This window comes from Peromyscus leucopus, chromosome 10 (genome assembly GCF_004664715.2).
Source record: "Peromyscus leucopus breed LL Stock chromosome 10, UCI_PerLeu_2.1, whole genome shotgun sequence".
Taxonomy (NCBI): Eukaryota; Metazoa; Chordata; class Mammalia; order Rodentia; family Cricetidae; genus Peromyscus; species Peromyscus leucopus.
This window is the reverse complement of record NC_051071.1, coordinates 2110475-2132197: the sequence shown is the minus strand read 5'-3', so window position 1 is coordinate 2132197 and position 21723 is coordinate 2110475. Positions and strand designations below refer to the sequence as shown.

The following is a 21723-nucleotide window of genomic DNA, read 5'->3' as shown; positions in this document are numbered from 1 at the left end:
GCAGCTGTGTACCACTCCTGGCTTTTACTTGGGTGTGGGGGACCCAAACTCAGGTCCTAATGTTTATGCAGACCTTTACAGTCTGAGCCATCTCTTTAGTCCCATGTCTGTAGGCTGTTCTCAAATCACCGAGTTTCACGGCTGTATGCCTATAATCTCAGCACTCAGGAGGGAGAGGCCAGAGGATCAAGAGTTCAAGGCCATCCAAGGCTACATATCAAGTCTGAGGCCAGCATGGGCTATGGGAAATCCTGTCTCCAATCCTACTACTACTACGTCCCAAGAAAAGCTACCTAGTGAGTGCCACTTGTCACAGCAGCCACAGGAAACCCATACACTCGGGACCATGAAATGGGCAAGGGATGTTTTTCTCTGACTAAACTAATCAAACGTGAGGCTTGAGAAGACAATGCCACAGAGGACACTGTGAATCCAGGAGGCTCTGCCGTGGACACATGGGCCCACAGTGGCCACAGACCAGACTTCTGGGCACCTGGAATCAAGTCCTAGTGCCCTTAGGGATGGACAGGCACAGTCACACAACATCCCAGGTCTTGGTGTCTCCTTTGTAAAACAGCAGCATACTCCCATCCTGTTTTCCAGTCTTAAGGGTTAACCTTGAACACCTGCTGGGCAGGTAGGGCTGACTCAGGCAAGAGTGTGACAAGCCCTCAGTGTGACTTTGCTGCATTTGGGTCAGAAATGACTGGGAAACACAGTCCAGTGAGACAGGAACGGGCTGGTTTTTCCTTTCAATTTTCTAACAAATTCGGCTGTGTTATTTTTATACTTTATCCATTTCTTTTCATTGGTTAACTAACTTTATTTTTTGAAACAAGATCTGACTCTGTAGCCCAGGCTGGCCTGTGACTCACAATGATCATCCTGCCTAGGCTAAGGCTCCTAAATGCTGGGATTCAGGGTATGAACCTCCACATCCAGCTCTGTATTATTTCCATAGTTAAAAAACAAAACAAAACAAAACAAAAAAACAAAAAAAAAAACCTTTGGCATGCTATCACTGTTTAATTTAAATTTTTTATTTTTATTTTTTAATTATGTGAAAATCAGATGACAACCTCAAGTGTCGTTCCTCAGGCTCCATTCACCTTGTTTTCTATTTATTTATTTTGTTGGGGTGGGGCGGCACATGTGTAGAGGTCAGGTGACAATTTTGTGGGCGGTGGTTCTGTCCTTCAGCCATGGGGTCCTAGGAATTGAACTCATGTCATCAGGCTTGACGGCAAACACCTTAACCACTGAGCCATCTCGTTGGCCCTGCATGTGAACTCTGTGGCTGCAGCAGGTCCAGTGTGCACTCCCAGCCACTCACTGTTTTCTAGTGAGACAGACCTACCAGGAAGTCAGCGGGGCATCTGCATCCTCAGTGGGCCACTCAGACCCTACTTCTGCTCTTTGTAGCCCTGACCCTATAGTTTATGCTTTCAGCCTCGGTTCCCCCATCTGGAAAAGGAGGTAATAACACTCTATACATCACAGGGCCCAAGGGACTCCAAGTGTGTCCAGAGTAGTCCCTCTTCCCCTTCAGCCTTGCTATAGATCCTATCTCCCTATCCCCTGGCCCTCTCATGCAAGATGTGCGCCACATCTTCAAAGAGAACAGTGGATATGGCCTCACCCTGGGCTCCAGCTTCAGAGGTGCCTCCACCAAAGTGCCCTGACTCACCATAAGTCCAAATCGATGACTAGATCCGCAACACAGACTGAAACGCACCGCGAGCCAAAATGAACTTGTGTTCCTTTCATTAATTGAGCATTTGGTCACAGTGACAGGAAAAATGATTAACACACAAGGTCTCAAGAAACTCTGAGGGACACCCCACCCCCCCCTTCCTGGCTACCATGAGAAGAACAGCATTCCTTCACCACACCCATCCTTCATGATGCTCCCACCTTGTCACAGGCCTATAGCAATAAAGCGAGCTGATCATGGAAACCTCTAAGACAGTAGACCAAAGTAAGTCCCTCCTCTTGAGAAGAAGGGAAGAAGGAAGGGAGGGAGGGAGGGAGGGAAAGAGAGAAGAAGGAAGGAAGGAGAAGGAAATCCTTGGGAGGGCTGGGGTGTGCCTGGGCAGTTAACAGTGCTGCTTCAGGACATCCAAGGTCCTAGCAGCCCCCAGCATCCATCCCCAGCACCACTAAAGAAAGGGAAGACAGGAAGAGGAAGAGAGGGGAGTGGAAGAGAGGAAAATGAGGGAGGGGTGGAGAAAAGGGAGGGGAGATGCCATTAGGGAAAAGCCAGAGGATGTGGTTTGAAAAACAGACCTAGGTTCCGATGGCCATTCAGAGTCTGTGTTGGCTCCACCAGGGCCCACTCCAGAGGCTCAGCGGAGAGAAAGAGCTGGTTGGTACCCTGTACCGAGATGATAGAAGAGCTGGGAGGCCAGAGAGAGATGACAGACAGCTGGTTCAGCAACTCTGGAACCACTTCTGGTCCTGGAGCTAGGGGACTACGGGGGGGGGGGGGGACGGAATATGTGACCAGGGTTTGGACCAAACCATACAGCAGGAGTTGGGCGAACAAAGAAGAAAGGCACACATCACCTGGGCCCAGCCACAACAGAATGGAGGCAATGGAAGGTGTCTGGCTTCTCCCTTCCTCACTGACTGCCAGTGCATCCTATTGACTGGACCCAGTGGATGGTGATTGGGCACAGAACAGGACCACAACAGATAGGTGAAGTGAGGGCAAATAACCGCCCAAGGCTGGATCTGTACCTCTGGTGAGCCTGGGACCTTAGCTGGAGACAGGAGTCAAAGGACCACGATGTCAAAGGATTCATCCACTCCCCCTCCCCACACAAGAGTACTCACAAGGTTACACCCACCTGCTCCTCAGCCCTGACTCTGACATCACATGTTTGTCCACAGCTGCCAACAGCTTCCGCTCCGAGGATTCCAGCTGCTCCCTGAGAAGCCCTGTGTCCAAGTCTGGCCTGCTAGCTGCTTCTGGAAGGCATCCCTGCTCGTTGTCATCACTCTCCTCCACATCTCGGAACACCCAGCACGTGTCAATCTTCACATCCACGTTCATCACATCAAAGCCATCGCTGCTGGGAGCTCTGATGACGTAGCTGAAGTGCTTCTCGGTCTGTTCCTGGGCTGTCGGCTCCATCCCGGAAACATTTCCTCAGCCCAGACTTAAGAAAAATAGAATGAGTCTGTAACATGGATTTTCTGGAAGTTTTGAGGTGACTACCATGCCTTTGGGTTGTCCGGGAAAATGTCCCTTGAGGAGAACAAGGACAGGTGAATTATTCATGAGTGAGTAGCTTGGGTTTCATCTACACAAACGTCACGCAATACGGACAAGCAGCTCATTTTACAAGTTGGCGTGTTAGAACACACCAAGGCTACAATGAGGCTCAGACCAGTCAGATGGAATTAGATGCTTAGCAATGCACGCAAAGAGGAAAAGGAAACTTTCCAGGGAGTACCCCTCACAGGTTCTTCCAAGCAAGCAATGCTCATCCCAACCATAATGAATGAGGTTTCGCGGGGCTGTTTGAGTATACTACATACTTACCAAGGACCCACAGTCCGCCAGGAAAAGATTAATGCCACATTAAGGGTCTCTCACATCTACCTAGTCCAGTTGTCCTGGTGACCCTACGAGGTAGGCATCATCATGATCATTTTAGAGATGATAAAATGGAGACCTCAGAAGGTGGAAGAGCTTATCCAAGCCCTACAGATGGGAAGGAACAGCCATGTCTGGCCCCACACCTGAGAATGCATGTGCTAGCCCAGGAGCCAAGTGTGGAATGAAACTGACCTCTGGGCAGCAGACAAGTCCCTGAGAGCTCAGGGTTGGGGACGGGATCCAGAGGATGAGGAAAGCAGGAATGGCAGGGAGCAGCAGGCAGGCCTAGGTGGAGATGCCTGGAGTGGAGGAACGCCTCAGGTCACAGCCAATAGGACAGGAGTGCCTGGCCACATGGCACACAGAAGGGGCATGCTCACATGGTGCTCAGGGTTCTTGGGCATCTCGCTGTGAGCACAGGGCAGTCACAGCCCTTAAGAGTCAAGGAGGTGGCTGCTCCAAGGGGACAACAAAGGGTTTACAGAGGGAAAGAGCTGAGGCCACCAACCACACCAGCGGCCAGGACTAGGCAGAGAGGTAAAAGGATAGAAGTCTGACCAAAAGAGGCTTTGCTTCCCCAGAAAATGGTAAGAGATGTTTCCATTCCCGTTTCTTAGTGCATTTTCCTCAGAGCACACAGATGTGTTCATCTCTGAAGTAGTGCCCCATGGGACCTGAAGGAAACTTCATTTCCCCTCCCCCACCTCTGCACATTGCCGCACATTCAGTCCCTCGCCATTTCCTGGTCTTTCTCAGACAATTGCCTCTTGACATAAAGAAGGACATTTATTTTAACCCTTTGTGTAGATCCACTTAATGAAGTCAGGAGATTACCCAGTTAATGAGTACACTTGGGGTGAGCCATTCTTGGTAGGAGCAGCCGTGGTCTTGGGATGCAATGGGGTTTGGCTGGAAATCACATGTACCCCACCCTGAGCATCCTGCCTGCGCCCCTCTGGGTTGTTTAGGACACACTTACACTGGCTTCATGCTTTCCAACAGTGAAGCCAGTGGCTCCCTTTTCTACCTTTGCAGAGAGGCCTTCTGAGTCCCCAAGAGTGATGTCTGGGGGAATGCAGGGACAGGAGCTGCAGGAGAGTTGGGCGGGCAGACAGAATCAGCAATGTGAAACACTGGCCTTAAGGGACAGGAAGATCAACTTGAATCCTGGGTGTTGGGCCTGACTCCTTGGGTTTGCATCCTGTCTCAGGTATGGATCCGGACAAAGTACCGAGCATCTCATAAACGGATCTCTGGGCACTGTGCAAGTACAGGTATCCGTATCCAGTGACGGAGTATGTGAGTGGATTCTCACAGCCTGCTTGGAGAGACCCGTGCATCCTCAAAGCTAAATACCGGCTGGATGTGCTAGGCATAGTAATGCTTCCTGGGCCTCGCTCTCGGCTGTCTGGGCTGTGACCAGCCTTGTTGCTTAGCTGCTGCGGGCTACTGGGCAAGCGGCCAGCACCTTGCAAAATGATACCACACACAGTAAACAGTCCTCTCCCTCACCGTGGGGAGGACTCCCCAAGTGCCTGTCATGTGAGCCCCAGAAGCATTGGCCACAGATGCCACCTGGAGTGGGAAAATGGCTGCTCACTGAAGGCAGCAAAGACCAAGAAATGGGTTCCTGAGAAACAGCCCTTCTTGCCCACAACGGCTAGTTTTTCTTGGTGAATCACTAAGACTTAGGGGGAGAAGGGGTGGAGCTGGGGAGAGGGCTGGGCCTCTGGCCCCATTTTCCTCAAGAGAGTGACTGGGGGCCCAATGCCTTAGGAGACATGATGGAGAGATGACCATAGAAAAGGACACATGACTGGAGCACCCATCTTAAAACCTCAGCCCTGAGGTGAAGAGGGAAGGGGGGAAGGGACACAGGTTCGGCCCCGGAGACCCCGCTCCTTCTATCAGAGTAGGGCTCTGCACACATGGGCTGGGGTCTGCAGAAACCTCTAAGGGTTTTTTGACAATTTGATAGGGGAAGAAGACACCAAAGGGCTTAGTTTGGTGTTTCCTGCTCCATGATGGGAGTCCCTTAACGAGCTGAGATTCAACATGAGAAATAAAAAAAAAAAAAAAAAAAAAAAAAAAGCACCCATTCCTATGGTGCTGGGAGTGCTGGGGAGTATCTCTTGGTGGCAACCTGGCTAGGGAACCCAAGGGAAATGGGGGCCATAAAACCCTGACCTTTGGAAAGAAAGACAAGGCGGAAGCAAGCTACAACTCTCCAGGGAACAAGGCCTTGGTCTAGGGCCCTCAGTTACGCCAGAGCATCATAGTCCCTGCCTAGCCAGGGTAGGAAAAAACTGGGAGGGCCTCAGGCTGGGTGGACTCCCTGGAGAGCTGAGCTGGGACACAGGCTCTGCCTCTGTGCATGGGTACATGGGTAGGAGGAGAGCTCCACACTGTGCATGGCAGGGGCACTTGAGTGCAAACTTCTCTGTGACCAGCTAGAGACGCAAAGTGAAGAGGACCTGGTAGGACACAGGTTTTACAGCCTTAGGGGCACCCTTCACTTTAAAGCTGCAGGCCCCCAGTTCTCAGCTCAGCCGACCACCTGGCCCCAGCCCGGGCCTCTCTGCGTAGCCCCCATAGGCTGCAAGAGTGACAGAATGGCCCGGAATCCTCAGCTTCTCTTCCTCCTCGAGATTGCATGCCACTGGCTTAGAGGACTCGGGTACCGAAGTGGCACTTTGTATTCAAAGACTTTGCAGGGTGGGCTGGGGACCTCATCCTCCTAAGTGAGCCTGGGAGGAGGGTCATGGAAAATTCCACCTGCCTTCCTCTCTACGGAAGAATGCAGCAGTGGCCTTGGAGACTGACTCTGTAGCTCTGCTCCCCTGGAAACCACACAAGTGTTAACCTTGTGACGAGAGCCCTGAGACTGTGCCTCGCTGGACCCAGGGCTGGAAAGAGGAGATGTGCATCTGTGGTGCCATGCAGCTCTGTGGTTCTCTGAGCACCATGGCTCGTAGCCAGGCTTGGTCCTCATGGGGACTTAGGTAGCAATGCCTAAGACAGTGACCAGGAATCCTGGGTCCTGGTAGAGCCTGGGGCCGCTTGCACACCTGCCTGTGTGAGCTGCATTCTCTCAGGCATGAACAGATTCCTGAGAAGGAGTGGACACTGGCCCCGGCTGGGCAGTGGGGAGATAACTCCTGGGAAGACCACCCCATGAAGGGACTCAGATGCTTGCTCCAGCCAGCTGCTGTTGGGGTGTCAGAGGTCCTGTGGAATGAGGCAGGTCCATCTGTCCAGCTGTGGTCCCAGAAGCTCTTCCATGAGGCATGGCCTGGGATCTGTAAGTGGTGTTCCTCAGAGTCACAAGAACACGGTTTGTCCGCAGCAGGGACATGGCTGAGCTGGGAGTGCCCAGATGGGTCTGACTGCAGAGTTAAGGCCACCATCACATAAGGTATTGAGCGAAAAGCCAAGCAGTTAGGGAGGTTGCCCTCTCCCTCACAGTAGGCATGGGCAGAGGTATAAGGACCACACTCCAGAACAGCCTGCAGGGATTCTAGACGTATGGGTGCAGGGATAGAGTGGCCAACTTCTCCATGATTCTCTGGGATGCCCCAGGATACCTGACTACAGAAGTCAGTTGAATAGTGCCCCCCCCCTTGTATCTCCTACCAAGGAAAGCAGGCATGCCTTCCATTTTCCTGACTGGTGCCCATATTCCTGCCACTCAATGACTCAGATGTCTCTGTTGTCAAAGACAGGTTCCTTGGAATTTAATTAAGCCACCGAGTATTGGTAAGTCCCAGAAGCTGGGCTTGTGGGTCATGGGTGTCTGGGGACTCAGATTTCAGCAGAGAATCAGCACTTCTGAGCCATCCTGGCGTGTTTGCTTCAAGCTTGAGACCTCACGTCTGCGGGGACGGCCTCCTATCTGGACAGCCTCCTTCTACACGGAGCACTGTCCTCACTCCTCTCTTTGGATATGGCGTCCCTACCATGTCAGGTCCCTGCTCCATGGTTCCCTCCAGGGACCTGACCTGAACTCCACTCATTCTGTTTGCTTCCAGGAAATCACGGTGCCACCTATTTGGTCCAACAACTAGACAGCAAGAGGCCGCGTACCGGCCTGCCGCCACCATGCTACAACTCCACTCACCACAAGCTCCTCCACACAGACTCGCCACCACGTCCTTCTTTCACTCTGTCAGTCTGATGGCGAACGTTCTCCCTGCCCCGAGTTTGGGAGAGGACTGCCACATACACAGGCAGGTACCTTTTGGAGGTGACCCACCTCCCATCCCAAAGTTACTTCTCGGAATTTCCCCCTGGAAGTCGGCTTCCAGCACCCAGTGTCCAGTGAACCTAGGGTGCGCCACCCCCATCCTACCCTCTGGGCTTTCGGGAGGGCTCCAGCACCTGAGGAGATGACTCTACTCTCTCCCGAGGATCCTGGGCAGTGAATGCTCTATGGTAGTTTTCTCTGTGGTAGAAGGGTACCCCTGGCCTCAGACCTCTGAACTCAGAGGCTCCGGGTACTGCTCTAACAGCCTGAGCTCTTATTTAGGATGCCCCTACAAATTACAACAGGCAGCTTGGGCCTGCTCTCTCGGTCCTCACTCCCCCCTGGTCTGAGGCATGGCCATGCTCTGGGACTTGGGCTGTCACACCTCTAAGAGTGTTGGAGCCTTCAGTTTTCCTCAGAAATCTACAATCCACATGGCTCCCACATTGGCAACTCCAACTCTCTCTTGCTGGCCCCCAGCTGCAAGTCCAGCTGTGCCTGGAGCCAAAGATCGTGTTGGTTGCTCTGGCAGACAGACTCCAGAAGGACACACTCAGTCAGTCCATGGAGATTTATGTACAGAGGGCAGAGGGGGTGTCTGTATCCATCTAGGCACACAGAGTGCCTTCAGGGAGGCACACAGCAGGGGGGCAGGCCTTTCACCTCTCCCCCCGAGGCAGCAGCTCTCATGCCCTGGGTTTCCGCTAATTGCACTTAGATTCCTGCCATCCAGATCCATCTTTGTCCTTGGCTCTTGGAGATGCCACAGTGGGGACACTGGGGAGGCGCCCCCATTGTCCTGCAGAGTTCCACAGCAGAGGCTGGCCAGGTCCCCAGGCCTCCCCTTTAAGTGACTGTCAAATGTGCATAAGTTCTGCCTGTGTTCAGGCTCCGGACTTTGAATAGCTTGTTGCACTGTTGGATTTTGGTTTGAGTGAGGATGGGGCACCACGGGGACTCAGGTGATTCCGAAAGCTCTCTGTTTAGCCTGCAAGATCCAGAAATAGTTTGAAGTGAAACAAAAATCCAAGGTTAAGAAGAGTGGAAAGGGCCCCAGCATATCTTCAAGTCCCTGCCATCCTGACCTCTCGATAGTTGCCCAGAGGACCTCCTCCACAACCCACACAGAAGGGGCAGGATTTGGATAGCTCCAGCCCCAGGGTTCCATCACTGGGGCATGATGTGAGCTGTCTCCCACACCTCAGGCCAGCCCTTTATTCTTTCTACATACAATGACCAGCCACTTCGTGCCTGGCCCTGTCCCAGGCACTGGGGGATAGAAGATACCTAATCTAATCCCTTGTGGGCTAGTGTCAGAGTCAGAGACATCCATAAGGACATTTGGTGGACCATCTAGGGATCTAGTGGGCCTCAGAGGCACCCTGGAGTTCAAGGACCCTCAGCCTAGGTTGGTTTCAAGGTCAAGACTCCAAAATTCGGAGGTTCTGGCAGATATCAGCCCAAGGATGAGCACTCAGCACTTGGAGAATGTGGAGAGGCTGAGGTCCCAAAGTAGGAATTCAGGCTGAGAGCTAGGTGCTTGGGAACAAGGCCCAACAGCCAGGGCAGGACCAGATTCTGGGATGCCTTCATTCTTTGGGTCTCTGAATATAGTCGGACATCATAGCTGGGTATGCAGGTTGAGATACAGAGGTGAGAAGCAGGCCACTACTGGCTCTTGGACACTGTGCAGTCACGTCAGGATCCGGCCTCATGAGCCACTGGCCTGTCAACCTGCTAGTCCTTGAGCCTGGAAGGTCACTTGCTTTGGACCATACAGGAAATGTGCACATGGCAACAGAGCAGGAACCAAGCCAGGCTGGAGAAAGCTTTGGGAATGGGACATAAACTCCTCTGTGGATGAATGCCATTGGGGGCCTGTCTGTCTTAATAAGCCCTACCATGTGTCTCTACAGCAAGACCCCCAGGGACCCAGGACCACACAGCCCCCACGGAGCCTAAGTGGAAGACTCCAGAACAAAGGTTGCCTTCCAGGCACCTCATCTCCCAGGGGACACAGCTCAGCCAGGGAGGAGTCAGCCTCCTCTCTCAATCAGCTTTGCATCAGCCAATGGAAAGTAAAGGATACACACCCGAGTTCTCGGCGCATGGGAGTCATCAAGGCCACAGAATGAATGCTAGTGAGAAAAACAAAAAAAGGAACAAAAACTATAACATAAGACCAAAAGAAAATGAGGAAAAGAAAAGAAAAGAAAAAAAGATGTGAGAGATGTGGTATGGAATTCAGTGACAGTATCTTATAAGAACTATGACACTAGGGGGCAGCAGAGAGAGGGGCGGAGGGACGCGGACTGCTTGCTCCCTTGCGTGCTTGGTGGGTTATCTCTGTGCATTTATCAGGTGTCCCACCAACCCAGGCTGCCAGGTGAGATCTATGCCATGCACAGAGACTTTGGGGGAATAAAAGTAAGGCTGCACAAGGGAAGGCCGGCCCAAGGTCACAGCTGTGCTTCCCCAGTATGTGTTATGATGGGCAGCAATAAGAGAGGCAGCCACAACATTCCCTACACCGTCCATTCCAAGAGATTTGTTAATATTTAAAACACCGTGTCCCTTTTACCAGTTAACTTTAGAAAAAAAAAAAAAAAACTGCTGTGAAAATAAGCTTTGAAAAAACAGAAAAGTCCTATCGGTTACTTCAAAAGAATATTTCTTTTTCTTAATCTACTCGTGACTTGCCCTATTCAAAACAGAATCACCAGTCTTCAGAGGAAACGTATCTGTCTGTCATCTGAGAATATTTAAAAAAAAAAACCAGCCCCACCAAACAACGTCATAGTTTCCTATGTTGTCTGCCGAGAAAAGTGAAAACCCCACTAATGGCCACCGCTTTCTTCTGTGGGATCTCGAGGATCGAGGGCTATGAGAGGCTTCTGTAATCCCGAAGCCCTTCTTGTTCTCTACATGGGGAAACTGAGGCTCAGAGGGAGGAGGAGGAGGGTTTGGTGAGAACACCAAATGGATTGTAAGAGTCTGGTCTTGGAAGGAGGGATCAACCGTAAGCCACAGTTGATGGGACCAAAGTTTCCCACGCTCACTGGCAGGGGTGACTGGGAGGAGCTACAGGTGACAGTTATGCCCAGTGGGCACCCCTAGTCATGTGGCCAGTCAGGTGGCCAGACAGCAATCCACCAGTCGGGTTAGTCTCTCCCTCTGCATATTTTGACCTGTGTCATGCCCTTCTGGGAAGGTGGAGGCAGAACAGTCCACAAATCAGCTGAGAAAGTCTGAGAGACCAGAACAACAATCCAAGCGACAACCCTGTGCTTCCCCATGGAGGCACAGCCAGTGTCCCTGACCAGCCTGAGTTCTGACAATATTGTATGTGTACATGTATGTGTGTCGGTGTGCGTGCGGGCTCACGTGTGTGTAGGTGTGCATGCATGTGTGTAGGCCAGAGGACAACGTCAAGTTTCATTCCTTAGGCACTGTCCTCTTCGGTCTTTTGAGCCAGGATCTCTCACTGGCCTAGAACTCACCAGTTAGGCCGAACAATCGGACCGGCCAGTCCCAAGACTGCCTGTCTCCACCTCCACAGCACTGGGTTTATAACTGTGCACCACCACCCCAGCTACTTTTTGATGTGAGTTATGGGGATCAAATACAGGTCCCCACATTCGCAAAGCAAGCACTCTACCGTCTCAGCCATCTTCCAGCCCCTCATTTTTAACATTTACTTGGCCACAGCCCCTGTGGTCCTGTTTGGACCAGTTGTTGTCCTATCGGGCTGTGACCCTCCCGGGGTCCGTGCACAGGAAAGCAGGCAAAGTTCACTGCCCCCATCCCCACCCCCACCCCATGCCCTCTAATGGATTCCTTGCTTTCACCCAGGAAGGAAAAGAGACTCAATTTCAGAGCAGTAAGAAGCCTCCCATTTACAGCCCCAGAATCTCAGGTTGTCCTGAGCCCAGTCATGAAGACAGAGTGTTCTCAGTTGGTTCAACCTGACAATCCCCTTGGGATTTCCCAACAGCCCTAGAGGGATGAGGAGGGCTGGGCACCTGCCAGATGGAGACTCTAGGATCTAGGACAGCCATACAAAGGGTCCCCAGAAGGGACTCAGGGAACTGGTGGGAGAACCCAGCCACTGCCTAGACCCAGACCTCTGGCGCCCCCTGCAGATACAGCCAGCTATGCCCCTGGGGACTCCATACAGACTGAGACTGGTGATAACCCTGTGGTTTACCTTCTCAGGGAAAAAGGAGAGAATACACCTGCCTGCCCCACACAGTCTCGAGGGGTGTTCTTTCTCTCTCTCCTCCTCCATGTGCATTATTTGACAACCACCAGGAAGGCTGCCCCTCTTATGAAGAGCCCCAGACTCTGCTGTCCAGTGACTTCCAGCAGCGTGTCCCAGTTTCTGGAGAGTCCAGTTCCTTTCTCACGAGCTGGCCTGAGATGTTTCTGCCCAGAAGTGGCCTTTCTCTTTCTTTCTGGGCTTTTACATATCCCCCTTTAGGATCCAGACAGGGTCTTCTTCTCAGGCACACTAGCCTTCACACACGCGCACACACACACACACACACACACACACACACACACACACACACACACACACACACACGGGACCTGGGGAACCCAGCTGCAGTGTGGCAGCTGTGAGGAGACAGTATCTTTGCCTGAGAATCTGTGGGGACCTTAGATTTCTTGGAGGGATTTGGAGGAGCAGAAAGCCCGAGATTTAAGCCTGAAATGGGCAGACATCTGCATGTATCTCAGCCCTGAGGTCTCAGCACTCCCAGCCACCTACCTTTTCCTCCAGCTCCTTCAGCTGGCGCCTCTGCAGTTCCAGCTTGCCCTCCATCTCCCGGATTTTCTGAAACACACCAAGTCACGCATCAGAAAAAGACTCCCAAGTCCCAAACCTGACCTTTGTCTTTTATGGTGGTCCAGCATAGAAGTCGTGAAGGATGGACACACAGGACAGCCAGTCCCCCAGGGGAACACTCTCTTCTGACTCACTACAGATGAATGGGTTTCGCCTCTTTGTGAAGTCCATGAACTGCCCATGTCTGGTGCAGACAGTGTACACTCATACGATGAGAGCTGAGCCAGGACACCTAGGCTCCCAGCAGGACAAATGTCATGGATTGGAGTGGCCTTAGTCACTCACATGTCCAACATCCAGGAAGCTGCCTGGGGGCTGAGGGGAAGGAGAAGGGCCGAGAGGTAGTGCTGGCGGCAGCCATGCTGTGTATCCATGGACACACTTCATGGGGAGGCCATGAGGTGGCTGGAGGCTCTGCAGTGTAGGGAGCATGCTTTCCGACAAAGCTCTGTGTAGCTCATCTCTACGGCTTGGCTTCTCTTTCCCCGCTGTCATCGGGGTTCTGGAACCTTCTTTCCTCTGCTCAGCATCATGTGACCCTCACAGAGGCTGAGGTTCCCCCAAGAAGTAACCAGTCAAGTTCCTAGTCTGATTCTCAAGCTCTTGGCCATCCCACACCCAGGAGCAGAGAGATGCTAAGCCAGCGCGGTCCCTGGGCATCAGGCTGCAGTATAGGGAGTGTTGGAGGAAGGCGGGAGAAATGCCTTTGTTTTATGTGTACATTTCAGCCAATGAAAAGACCAAGTTTGCTGTCTCTACAGCACCTAAGTGTCTCATGTTTCCCCGGCCACCAAGGAGGGAATTGCCTTCCACTCTGTGGCAGGCACCCATGAGAAAAGATGCTGTGCCTACAGAACCTCCCCGGCCAGCAACTCTCCACTCACAGGGTACCTGATGTCCATCAGGTGCCAGCAGGTCACTAGGGGCCCAGGGTATACTGGAGGCACAAGACGGGGACATGACCCTGTGGGGGCCAGTACCTGCTGGGCCTGCTGTAGCAGCTCCATTCGCTCCCGCAGGATCTGGCTGTCGAACTCCCGGCTCTGACGCAGTAGCTGTCTGCGTACCTTCTCTACGGCCGCCTGGAGGTCCTCACGCTGGCTGGCACTCAGCGCCTCGCTGGCTCTCCTCCCTGGCTCCTGCTGCAGTGCATTGTACAAGGTGGCCTCCAGGTCCTGGATTTTCTGCATGGCCCAAACCACAGACCGTTGAGGTTACAAAAAGGTAGACAATCGTCATTATCGGGAGACTGGTGCTGCTGCTAGAGTCCACACTAGGAAGGGAGCGTCGGCATGCAGGGTCCAGGAGAGCAGCAAGTGTGTGACTTGACCAGAGGGACCTCCCCATGCTGTCCCTGTGATGCTTACTGACCAGTGGTTCTCAACCTCCCTAATGCGGTGACCCTTTAATACAGTTCTTCATGCCGTGGTGAGCTCCAGCCATAAAATTATTTTCATTGCTACTTCATAACTGTAATTTTGCTACTGTTATGAGTCATGATATTTTTAGAGATAGAAGTTTGTCAAAGGGGTCATGACCCACAGGTTGAGAGCCTCTAGTTCAGGGTTTGAATTTTTGGGGGGAAGTAACATCAGATGCCCTGCTGGGAACTCAACAGTTACCTTACCATGGTGCCTAGGGGCAAAGGAGAAAACTGTCTCTCTCCTGCTTCCACAAAGCCCTTCACCCCTTGCTAAGAAACATCACAAGACCGTCTGGTTGGCATCTGATGGAACCCATCCCACTACGAGGCAGAGCAGCCCAGAGGAGGCTCCACAAGCCCTACCACCTGCATTGTTCTGACCTTCTAGACAGATCCTAGCCCTGTTGGGTCACGATGATTTAGCCATAGACATTATCACCTTCTCCCCCCGTGGCCACCTTGGCCCTGCGCAAAGCAGAAGGCAGAACAGTGGGATTCCATACGGCCTCTGTCTGGGCTCCACATGGCACAGGAGCTTAGGTGACTTCCGGCTCACCCCTCTCCATTCAGCAACCAAGTTTCTCAGACACCTTTTGGTAGTCAGCTTCCAGGCTGGCCCCCACCTCCAAACCTGGCTCCCACTGTGGGCCTGGCCCATCTCATCCACTTCTCACTCCACACCGTAACTAAGGGAGACAGGCATGCATCCAGTGCCTCCCCTTCCCCAGCCTGGATACAGGAGGTGAGCAGTTACTGACCAGGCTCCAAGTGAATCTGGTGCCTTATGAGAACTGTCTGGAATCTCACAAGACTGAATTCCCTCTGGGTGCATGCTGCCCACTCTCGGCTTAGTGCACTTTTCAGGGACAGATGTAACATCTACAGGGACCAGGATCGTCAAGGCAGGGATATTTTCCAAGAGCCAGCATGCCCAAGATCCTAAGCTTGCCTGCACACAATCCTCAGAAGACGATTGGGCACCAGCTGCTCTGTGAGAGACCCTGGTGAGCCACGATGCTTGGCAATGGCTGGCCTCCAGCCCTGTCAGCACCACAGCTGTTCTTCTGCGCACTGTGACCCTGGGGGTTCTTTAGAATCAGGACCCTCGGCTTTCCACCTAATGTACCTCCCCATGGGGCAACTACGTTCTTGCAGCTTCCCTGAGGGGTGTCCTTTGGAGCTGTTAAACATGCTTGGAGGGCAGTGCTGGACAGTGGGGGTGTGTTCTTCATGGCTGTTTACAAAGACCAAAAACTGAATGAGGTTGAGGAAGAATCAAAATCAAGAAACGGGCAGATGATCCAGAGCACAGAGGAGCGTGTCTTCATTGTCCTCCATGCTGGTGTCAGCCACATCACGTGATAAGAAACAGGCATGACGGGGGGAGATGCTGCTTGATGGTGAGTGTTGACCGTCTACTGGGTGTGTGAAGCACCGGGGGATCAGTGGATCCCATCTCTGGGTGTCTGTGACAGCATTCCCAGAGACACCGTCCTGGGGGTCTGACCTCATCAGTGGGATAATTCCCTGGATGGGCTCCTAATATGATGGCATTACTGAGAGGTGGTGGCAGGGAGGAGGTGGGACCGGGCTGGAGGAAGTAAATGTCTAAGGGCAGGTTCTTCCAGCCATATCTTGCCTTGGCCCTTTCCTGTACCTCCATTTCTCTGCTTCCTGACCCGTATGACATGAACTGTTTTTTGTTTGTTTGTTTGTTTGTTTTTTTGGCACCTTGAAATTAGGAACCAAGGGAAATCCTTCCTGTAAAAATGTCAGGTTTTCAGTCTCGGTGATGCAAAAAGCCATCTGTGTCTTGTAAGATTCACTTTTGCAGGAGTTGCCTCTGAGCTATCACAGTGAGGTGGGCTAGCCTCTGCCTCCATGTCTCCTTACCCACCCTGCATGTCTTAACTACAATCTGGGCAAAGGTTCGCTTGAGCTCTGTAGAAGACGCCAGCTGCTTCCTACAGAGAGTCGCACCACCTCTCCCTCCACCTTGGGGACATCTTGGAAATGTCCACAACCTCACTCGAGTCCCCCACCCACAAGAAAGAACATCTCTTAGTGCCGGGGACTTGGGGCTTTGAGTGTAAGGCCATCTGAACCTGAACCTCAAACTCCAGGAAGTCCAGACTCTTTTGAGAACCTCACAGTGTTTCACGGGACTTTAAAACTCTCCCCATTTGCTCTGGTGCATATGGTGCATCTGGCGCATCTGGCACATCTGGCCACCGCTCGCTGACTCACTCTCTGTTCTTTTAGGGCCATCTCCTTTTCCTACCTATGAGGAAATCTTCTTTTGGACTTTTTTTTGAGGCAGGTCTGGGATTCACTACATAGTGGAGGGTGACTCTGAACTTCTGACCCTCCTGCCTCCACCTGTGTGCTGGGATTACAGACAGGTGCCATCATGTCTGGCTTACGCTGTACTGGGGATTGAACGGGCCTTATGTATGCCAGGGCAAGTACTTGACTGACTGAGCTACATCACCAGCCCCCCTTGGAATTTGAAGGATAAACATTTATGACTCAAAAAGCACATACAAAAGCCTTTTCTCATTCAGCTCCAATGACTGCTAATTTAGTAAGCTAGTTTGAAAAAGAAAAAACCCTCAAGTTCACGGACTCTGCAAAAACCACAGCTCATCTGGACCACCCGACTGCTTGCTGGTCATCCTAGCCAGGGGTGCAGAGGGCACAGCGTTGTACCCCGAAGTCTGGTGTGCTGCCTGCAGGAAGCAGCCTCTAAGGCTGAGAGGAGAAAGCCAAAGTGTCAAACCCACTTCTGGTCCTACCAGGTAGGCCTGGTCAAGGGCTTCCTTCCTGTAGTCCAGTTCCTGCTCCAGGTAGCCCTTCTGCTTGCTGAACAAATCCTAGAAGAGAGGGAGCACCATGAGGAGCCCGGCCAGAGCAAGTCAACAGCAGGGAGGCTCTGAATCTACCCACTAAGGAGCCCTCCGCTGCCTTGTGTCAACTCCCTGCAGATCCCTCGCTGCCCTGACCTGCCTGGACTGTCCATGAGAACCCTGATCTCTTCTTGGGTATCTGGTAACAAGGAGGGGACCTCACATGCAGCCTACATCACAGCTCACATCCCAGGAGTCCCAAGTCCCTGTGCTGTGGCCTGGGGCCTCCGAAGACTGTCTTTATAGTTCTCGGGTGCAGCTCATCCCCTTTGCCAGGCTGTGCCCCATGGCTCCCACTGTTAAACACTCCCTCCCGAAGCCCCCTGGTTCCCTCTCCAGAGGCCTCTTCCGAGTAGACTGTGTTTCCCATTCTACACCCATGAGGGCTTAGAGCCAGAACTCACATTGCAGCCCCTGTATTTTATAGATGAGGAAACAGAAGGTCAAGGAGACCGGTGCCATGTCCATGGTACCACTGATGGAAGGGGTGACCAGAGACCCAGGTCCTGAGGCCTGTCTAGGGCTCTCCTGACACCAGGTGCTGCTTTGGCTCTGGGTGACAGCCCTCTCCTTTACTGAGCTCTCAAGTGAACTCAGAATACAAACTGGTCTTAGATGGCTTCAGAGCCAGGTCTTCTAGAATGGCTTCTCTCACCTCCCTGGGTTGAGGACAATGTCTCCCCCAAGTAGGGCTGCTCATGGGCATAACACTCCTCATGGCCGCAATCCAGCCAGGTTTGCATTAAAGTACCCAGTATACGGCCAGGCGGTGGTGGCACATGCCTTTAATCCCAGCACTCAGGAGGCAGAGCCAGGCAGATCTCTGTTAGTTCGAGGCCAGCCTGGTCTACAGAGCGAGATCCAGGGCAGGCACCAAAACTACACAGAGAAACCCTATCTTGAAAAAACAAAACAAAACAAAAAAGTACCCTGTATACAATCAAAGAACACCAACTTCAGGTCCCCAAGCTGTCCTGCAAAGACTCCAGCTGTACGGGTGTCCGCCGAGGCCCCCAGATAAGCACCTGTATGTCATGCTGTGTCTCTAACCTTCTCAAGCTGCACTCATGTGACCCAGGGCCTGTGAGCCCAGGATTGGGCACCAGGTCAGAAATAAGTGTTCAGTTGAAAACGGGGTGAGCAGAGAATGGAGATATCTCAGAGGACGTACGAGGGCTGAAGAACTACAATGATGCTGAGCCTCCCCCAAATTCAAACACCTGACCCAGATGCTGGAACCGTTACCTTCTCCTTCTCCAGGTCCATCATCTTCTGGGTGAGGGCTGCCTCTGTTCCTTCTATCTGCTTCAGCCACTAGAAAACAGCAGTACAGGAAGACGTAGGCAAGTGAGCAGGGGCACGGGGGGTGGGGGGTTGGGGTTGGGGTGGGGTCAGAGGGACTGGGCCTTGTAGCCTATACAGGTATTTGCTCATATGGGATGAGGAGCGATGCACATTCACAGAGCTGTGTGTGTACATGGCTGTGGCTGTGTGTGCACCATCAGGGCTGTGTTTAAGCAGGTGCATGGGTGGGCAGGAGCTGGAAGGCCTTGTGTGTCATCCATGTGACCCCCGCTGACCCTCTCATGCCCATCCCAAGGGAAGGCAGCAACTCTACCATTTTTCAGGTGAAGACATGAAAGCTGCGTTAAGTCTCTTGTCCAAAGTCACACAGCTGTGGACTGGGGGTATATTACCCAGCTTGCAGGACTGGGAAGTCACTCCCATGATACTCCCAAGATGTGCTGTGTGAGCAAGATGCAGAAAGGAACTAGATACATGCATGTAGGGTGGAGATCCAAGGGTATGAAAGTGGACAAGAGCCAGGAGGACCCTCAGACATGCCAGTGACCACATGAGGCACCCACCTGATGGCTACGATATATCCCATCTTAGGTCTGGGCAGATGTTGATACACAGTGTGTCCCTGTCACTAGGTGAACTTTGGGGACGGGTAGGAGTGTCAAAGGCACCCAGGAGTATTCTGGTTACACTGATTTGACATTGAATATAAATGATGACTTTGACCTTCTAGTTGTGACACCCTGCAATCTGGCCTGGTGACCTCGTGCCTCTTTCCAGACTAAGGTTTCCCATAGCTTCCCAGGACTCACTGATTTCTTCCTCCTCTGGCCACAGCTCTGAGGTCCAACTTAACCACCCTGAACTGTTGCTGTTCTAGAGTCCTACCTCTGCCCTTCACTCTCTATCTCAGCCCTCAAGAGCCTGACCCAGTCCAGACACTCCATGCTGTGTTTTATGCCCTTTTCCCGTTTTTCAGACCCACCACACTCCCTTCCCATGATCGCCACCCAGATCAGAGCCTCACCCAGTGCCTAGTCCATGCCTGACCCTACCAGGGCTCCCAAACCCACGCTGCCTGCACATCCTTGTGGAGCTTTTCTGTTCCTGTTCAAGCACACATTCTCTACTCCTGACGACACAGACAAGGAAAACACAGTCCCCACTGAGGATCATGTGGTCACTCCATAGGCTCTGCTGCCCCCTCGGAACCTGAGCCTGGCCAGGTAGGGTGGTGCACATCTTTAATGCCAGTGCTCAGAAGGCAGAGGCAGGCAGATAGCTATGATTTTGAGGCCAACTTTGTCTACACAGTGAGTTCTAGGCCAGCCAGGACTGTACAGTTCCCTGTTCCCTCACAAAAGCTACCTGCACCTTAGTTGTCTGGGAATGCACTTGGCTCCTCAGACAGAAAGAGCCGTCTTTCACCTCAGGGCCTTCGTGCATGCTGTGCAGACATCGGAAGCTCTAACCTCAGCACCAGCCCCAGGCCTTTGCCAAGCTAAGGTCTACCCAGCTCACCAATCTCAAGCTAGCCCTATCTTCTCCTCCAAGAAGCCCAAACTGCCTCCTGAGGCCACAGGGTCATCTTATCCTGGTGCTCACATGATGATCCGATCACTCATTTCAACTTCCATCAGCCCCACCCAAAGGTGGGAACCAGCAGAGCCAAGCACAGAGTAGGTGGCATATAAATATCTGTGGGGTGGAGGAGGTCTGGCATGGATATGGGTGGAAGGGGTTAGGGAGGTGTGAACGTCATGGTCAGAGACTCCTCCCACAATATCAAGGTCAGTGTGGCCCTGAACAGTCCCGTGTGGCCAGCGGCAGACAGATGCCAAGCCAGCTCCTCCTCACACAGCTTGTGTAACTTTTTGTGAAAAGGATAAATGCTTCTGTTGAGGAATCTAGAATGTTGTGCTTTTAATAACCTGATGTGATCATGAAATAAATTTTGAAAGGAGAGGGGCAGTTTCCGGTCTTGAACGGCATGTACCCTTTCAGGACCATGGACAGTAGCAGGGTCCTGGGCTGCTGACTGGAGTTTCTGTCACAGACCTCGCACTCTCTTGGGGGTTGGTATCCCAGGAGGGAGACTACTCTGGCTGGACAGCTAGGAGGGAAGCCTGGCCACTGGGAATGCTCCAGAAATTGGATGTCCTATGAGCATATACAGTTCAAACAAAAGTCATCTCTCTATATCCCACGCCAGGGATCGTCAGGTGCAGAGCCTGGGGCTCCTCTGCAGCTGGTGGCTACTCTCCCCTCTCCCCACACTGACTTGGGACCAATCCAGAAAGCTTCCCCGTGGCTGACGGCCTAGTTAGGCCTCATCCTCTGACCTATGGCTCACAGAGAGAACACACCATAATGGGGTGTTGGTTTGTTTGGGTTTTTAAAGTATTTTTCGTCTTCCTGAGCTCTGTACCTACTTTTCAATGGGTTTTGAACTTGAGGGAGAAGAGGCATGCCTGACTGAGAGCCATAGATGAGCCACAGCCCCTTTACATCTTAAATTTGAGCCTCTTTGTGGGCTCAAATTTGGGCCAAGCTTAAGTATGATGTAGCTGTCGGCCTTGTGCTCAGTTAGTCCCATCAGAGTGAGTCTGATGGGACTTGTCTGCAGCCCAGAGCTTGAGCAAGCTTCTGAGGGGACAGGAGACAGGCACACACAGCGGGGCAGGAGGAGAGGGGCTGCTTGATGTGAAACTGTAACAGGAACATAGGACCACCTGACCACACTGGCATACACTTTGCCTACACACCAAGAAACGGCCATAGTGCTGCTAAGAGAGAGCTGGTCTGGAGCTCACTGGGTACCGAGTGACAGCTGTTGGTTTTTGTTTGTCTGTTTGTTTTGTTTTAAGTAAAGTAGGTTGAGTGTGGACCCCTAACCAAGTTCTCTTACATCCATACTGAAGGCACTGCTGTGAAAACCATCCTCTGGAGTCATTGGTCCCTCCCTGCACTCAACCGTCCCTGTTTTAGTACTAAGATATGCACATGTCAGGGCACCTCCAAGTCCCAGGTCGAGAAGACTATACCCGTTACCCAGATGTCCTGCCAGCCTTCTCAGAGGTCTCATGACCCAGCTCCCACCCAGCTCCAACCCCTAGTCTTGAACATTTTCTCCAAGCAGGGTGAGGATAAACAGATGATACCCACACTGGATTGACTTCAGTTCACAGACAACTGGCTGAATCGGTGTCTTGGCAGAGCCAAGACTGAGGAGAACGTAGCTGAAGGCCAGTCTCCAGCCTGCTGCTTCTTGCGCACTCAGAGTTCCGCCCATAGATATCAGCCATGGACCCCCTGCTTTCTCCTACTCTCCCGGGGCATTGAGGGGTTGGCGGCCAGGCGGCCAGCATCATTCTCTAGGGTTTAGGACACAAAGTA

General features: G+C 52.4%; 2 protein-coding genes across 9 annotated transcripts in view; both read right to left on the bottom strand.

Annotated features, from left to right (window-relative positions):
• The window catches only part of C10H4orf50 (chromosome 10 C4orf50 homolog), a 92041-nt gene extending 84822 nt beyond the window's left edge, over positions 1-7219 (bottom strand). Inside the window, exons 1-2 of the mRNA XM_028882348.2 lie at positions 6673-7219; positions 2850-3250 (exon numbers count right to left, since the gene is read on the bottom strand). Coding sequence (XP_028738181.1) covers positions 2850-3136 — 287 coding nt within the window. The 5' untranslated portion in view covers positions 3137-3250; positions 6673-7219. The remainder of the gene's footprint in view (positions 1-2849; positions 3251-6672) is intronic.
• Positions 7220-8403: 1184 nt separating this feature from the next.
• The window catches only part of Jakmip1 (janus kinase and microtubule interacting protein 1), a 122529-nt gene continuing 109209 nt past the window's right edge, over positions 8404-21723 (bottom strand). For 5 of the 8 annotated variants that reach the window (XM_028882350.2, XM_037208887.1, XM_037208888.1 and 2 more), the window contains 6 exons: positions 18271-18339; positions 16903-16992; positions 13677-13880; positions 12619-12684; positions 9941-9985; positions 8404-8835 (listed from right to left, as the gene is read on the bottom strand). In XM_028882350.2, the coding sequence (XP_028738183.1) occupies positions 8806-8835; positions 9941-9985; positions 12619-12684; positions 13677-13880; positions 16903-16992; positions 18271-18339 (504 nt within the window). In that variant the 3' untranslated portion in view covers positions 8404-8805. Of the gene's footprint in view, positions 8836-9940; positions 10017-12618; positions 12685-13676; positions 13881-16902; positions 16993-18270; positions 18340-21723 lie in introns of all 8 variants that reach the window. The other 3 variants (XM_028882352.2, XM_028882351.2, XM_028882353.2) reach the window with 3 other exon arrangements.